Consider the following 5,013-nt stretch of genomic DNA (forward strand, 5'->3'; position numbering starts at 1 on the left):
CTCTGAAACCGTAATTGTTGCTAGAAAGTCAAGTAGGATTTCTAATCCACCTGTTTGCTACCTTGGTAACATCGAAGAGGATGGTGTTTTGTTACTTTTGAAAAGTGATGAACCCACTACCTACAAATAGGCCATTTCTAGTCCCGACTCCTCGCTTTGGCTAGAAGCCATACGATCCGAAATGGATTCCATGTACGAGAACCAAGTATAAGACTTGGTGGATTTACCTGAGGGAGTGCGACCCCTTCAGTGTAAATGGATATATAAAATTATGCTTGGCGTGGATAAACATGTGGATGTTTACAAAGCTAGATTGGTGGCAAAAGGTTTCACCCAGGTTCATGGTTTACACTATGACGAAACCTTCGCTTCAGTCTCTATGGCTTATTTCGGCACCCATAATTCAACCTCCCAATTGGAGTGAACCATTTGAGATAATGTCGGACGCGAGTAATTATGCCCTTGGCGCGGTAATTGGCCAAAGGTTAGGAAGAGCACCCCATGTTATTCAATATGCGTCAACAATGATGAATGAGGGTCAAAGAAACTATACCACTACCAAGAAAGAATTTCTTGCGGTAGTGTTTGCCTTGGAGAAATTTCGACCTTATATTCTTGGAGGCAAGGTCATCATCTTCACGGACCATGCCGCCTTAAGGCATTTGGTGAACAAGAAGGAATCCAAACCCCATTTAATGCGATGGGTATTGGTTTTGAGTGAGTTCGATGTTGAGCTCAAAGACAAGAAGGGTACAACCAACACGTTGGCGGATCACCTAAGTAGAATTGTGCAAGAAAAACCTCAAGAAGTCTTGGAATCACCAATACAAGCCACCTTTATGGATGACACACTTCTAGCTTTGTGTTCCATTGAGCCATGGTATGCCTATATAGTCAACTTATTAGTTTTACAAGAGTTTCCAAAGGGTCTTTCTCGTTCCCAACGGGATAAGATCAAGAGTGATGCTAAATATTATGTATGTGATGACCCGTACCTTTGGAAGTTTTGTGCCGACCAAGTCATTAGGATATGTGTCCCGGATACCGAAGTCATTCCAATTCTAAAATTTTATCATGAATATGCTTGTGGTGGGCATTTTGGAGCCAAGAAAACGGCTAGAAAAGTTTTGGAAAGCGGTTTCTTTTGGCCCACACTATTCCGGGATGCTCATGCTATGGTGAAGACATGTGATCGATGCCAAAGAGTTGGCAACATTTCAAGAAGGGGAGAAATGCCATAAACTCCAATGATCTATTGTGAAATATTTTATGTATGGGGCATTGACTTCATGGGACCATTTCCCGCATCTTGTGGTTACACCTATATTCTCTTAGCGGTGGACTACGTCTCCAAGTGAGTGGAGGCTAAAGCCACCAAGACCGATGATGCAAAGGTAGTTGGAGAATTCATCAAAACCAACATCTTCTCTCGATTTGGTTTTCCTAAGGCCTTGATAATCGACTGTGGAACTCACTTTTGCAACAAAGCCATTGGAGCTCTACTCAAAAAGTATGAGGTAATTCATAAAGTATCTACTGCCTATCACCCTCAAAACAACGGTCAAGCCGAGGTTTCTAATAGGGAGATCAAGGCTATCCTTGAGAAGACGGTGAATCCCGACCGCAAGGATTAGAGTTTGAGATTGGATGATGCTTTGTGGGCATATCGCATGGCCTACAAAACACCAATCGGGATGTCACCTTACCGCTTAATTTTTGGAAAACCGTGTCATTTACCCGTGGAGCTTGAACATAGGGCTTATTGGGCGGTCAAATCATTCAACTTTCAAATGAGTGAAGCGGGACTTCATAGGAAACTTCAACTCCAAGAATTGGAAGAAATTCGAAATGATGCTTATGAGAATGCTTCCATTTACAAGGCAAGAACAAGAGCATGGCATGATACCATGATTTCAAGAAGAGTGTTCCAAGTGGGAGAGAAAGTCTTACTCTTTCAAAATCGGCTAAGACTTTTCTCGGGAAAATTGAGGTCTAGATGGATGGGACCATATGAGGTGGTTCGTGTTTTTCCACATGGAGAAATCGAGATCAAATGCTTAAAGTCCGAAAAAGTTTTGAAAGTGAACGGTCAAAGGCTTAAACACTATCATGAAGGAATTGAAATAGGTGAAATGGGCACACTACACCTTGTTGACCCAATTTATGAAGAGTAATGAGGATATAACTTTGTCGAGCCATCGACGTTAAATAAACGGTAAAATTTTGTAAATATTTCTTCTCTAGCATGTTTAATTTCCGCATTTTATTGTTTTTATTGCATTTTGGCACATTTAAATTAATTGCATCAATTAGTTAATTGCATTATAATTTAATTTACTTGCATTTTCATTAATGTTTTGGCATGTTAAAATGTTTGAATATGTGTGTTAGTGTATAGGATGTCAACTCAAGGGAATAAGTGAAGAAATGAAGGAAGAAAAAGCTGTAAAAATTGGCTTAGCATGGAAGAATTAAGCAACAAAAAGTCCGAGTCTAGCACGCAACTCGCACGGTGCGAATTTTCATGGACCATTACTCGCACCCTGCGAGAAATCACAGCACACCCATTTTCAGCACGATTTCTTTCGGCTTCCTCATTGTTCTTCCCCAATTTTCACAACATTCATTCTCTTTCTTCATCCTAACCCTAACCACTCAAAATCAACCTTTAAATCAATCACAAATCATAAAATTCAAGCATTCAATTGCAAATATTCATCAACTTTCTGCGGGAAATATCGGTATATTTCATCAAGAAAATTTTGGATTATAACGAAATTATGAAATATGAAATTGCTAGTCATAAACGAATTGTATAAACAAAAGAATAGAGATTAGAATTAACCTTCAGTCCTAGCAATTTGGCCTAAGAACAAATATCGAGATCGATATTCTCCTAATCGTTGCACCCAAAATGCTTTGAGAAATGCCCTTGTTCTTGCTAGAAAGAGATCCCTAATTGTTAATTATTTTTTTAGGGTTTTGTGATGAGAGTTATTAGGTCAAAAACAAGTGAAGAAAATGATTCTCCCCTATACCCTTTTAACCGTCCAAGAGGAGAGGAATAGGGAAGATTTTTTCTTCCTTTTTTTCTTCACTTAAACCGTGTGGCCCAACCAAAAATAAGGAGAAAAATCTTCTTATTTTTAGGCTGTATCAAAATGTATATAATGTGTATATTTATAAATTGTCAATTATGTCGACACGTATTTAATAAGTCCACACACAATAGTTTGTAGTCGATTTATTAATACCGGTCTGTCAATCATTTATTATGACAATGTCGTATAATATATACATTAATTATAAGTATCGCATATTTATAATTTGCTAATTAAATATAACCGTTTACTTTGAATTACGAATTAACATCTTAATTCGTTTAAGCTAACATTATATACATTAATTAAATACAACAGTTTATATTCAATTTACGAATTAACAATTAATTCGTCTCAGCTGATATTATTTAATTGTATTAAATAATCGTCTCATCATCGCATTGACTAACTTTTTAGTCAAATACAGGGACTAACCTTTTAGTCATATAAGGCATCAATGTGATTATATTTTCATACAATCACATCTCTCAAACACATCCTTTAGGTGTGACTTTTAGGGAAAAGTTGATCACCGCCATCAGTATGATAATAACGTCAAACTTCTAGCAAGCCAACCGTTATTAGTAAACGTTAATCAACTGATAAAATACTAAGTATACCCTGTGAACCTATAAGAGATTTATACATGTTATCACACTAACTGTGGAGGACACTAGCTCCAACAATCTCCCACTTGTCCTCACAAGTGTATGTGCGATAACCGATTCTCATATCCTTAATTTCTCCCACTCAATGTAAAACAATTTGCAAAATCCGTATTTACAAAGGTCGTATTTTATAAGTTATCAATACTATGAGTGGTTTTCCCGACTAGAGATTAACTTAACTGATAAACGAATCATCATTCGAGCATGGCCATGCATTTCAGTTACAACTCCTCGAGTGGCCCTGAGAAATGTCTAAACCTGGTAAAGGTTGGATATTTTCTTCAACTCGAATCCTGCAGATTCAAGCACAGAATGAAATGACCCAGTAAAAATCTGCTTAGCCTCCTATTACCGTCGACCATGAGAAAGAAACCAAAGTCACCCAAAAACTGCCTTAATCTCAAGAGACAGTCGATAGTCAAAAGAATCGACTCTAGGAACACAATGGACGTCCAATCCACGACCTGGCACCGAATGTTTTTAAACATTTAGGACTCCATTACGTTGTCACAATGTCCTACGAGGTATCGTTATAACTCGCATCTGTGATCGATCAGCCAACCGTTTGACTTATGGCTCGTTGAACCCACCATCAATCAACTTCACAAAATAATAGCCAGAGTTATCAGCTCATGTAGGCTATTACGGATCAAAATAAATATAATGTAATTCAGTTCACTTTGTGGCGTTCAATGTTGTCGTACAATCCACATGAAAAACAAAATATGAAATAATACGATGAAGTTATAAATAGCATATGAAAAAGATAATGTATCGAATCCATTAGCAACTAGTACAAATCAGTAACACGTTTAATTCCCATGGAAATAACGTGCCCTTCACGCTTATCATATTTCAATGGTTTAGTGAGAGGATCCGCGATGTTGTCATCCGTAGCAATCTTGTCAATCACTATCTCCTCTTGCTCCACATAATCACGGATCAGGTGAGCCTTCCGATGTACATGTCTAGACTTGTTGCTAGACTTACGCTCCTTGGCCTGGAAGATGGCACCACTATTGTCACAATAGATGGTGATTGGGTCATTCGAACTAGGAACTATGGTTAGTCCTTGTAAGAATTGACGCATCCATATAGCTACCTTTGCTGCTTCTGAAGCGGCATAGTACTCGGATTCAGTAGTAGAATCTGCTACAACTTCTTGTTTGGAACTTTTCCAGCTGACCGTAGCACCATTAAGAGTAAAAACGAATCCACATTGAGATTTCGAATCATCTCGATCC

At 38.1% G+C, this 5,013-nt stretch overlaps 1 protein-coding gene across 1 annotated transcript; it reads left to right on the forward strand.

Annotated features, from left to right (window-relative positions):
• Positions 1 to 1,670: 1,670 nt before the first annotated feature.
• Positions 1,671 to 2,174, forward strand: LOC141631659 (uncharacterized). Its single transcript, XM_074444299.1, has one exon. The coding sequence runs from the start codon at positions 1,671 to 1,673 to the stop codon at positions 2,172 to 2,174; it is 504 nt and encodes a 167-aa protein (XP_074300400.1).
• The last annotated feature ends 2,839 nt before the right edge of the window (positions 2,175 to 5,013 follow it).

This window comes from Silene latifolia, chromosome Y (genome assembly GCF_048544455.1).
Source record: "Silene latifolia isolate original U9 population chromosome Y, ASM4854445v1, whole genome shotgun sequence".
Lineage (NCBI taxonomy): Eukaryota > Viridiplantae > Streptophyta > Magnoliopsida > Caryophyllales > Caryophyllaceae > Silene > Silene latifolia.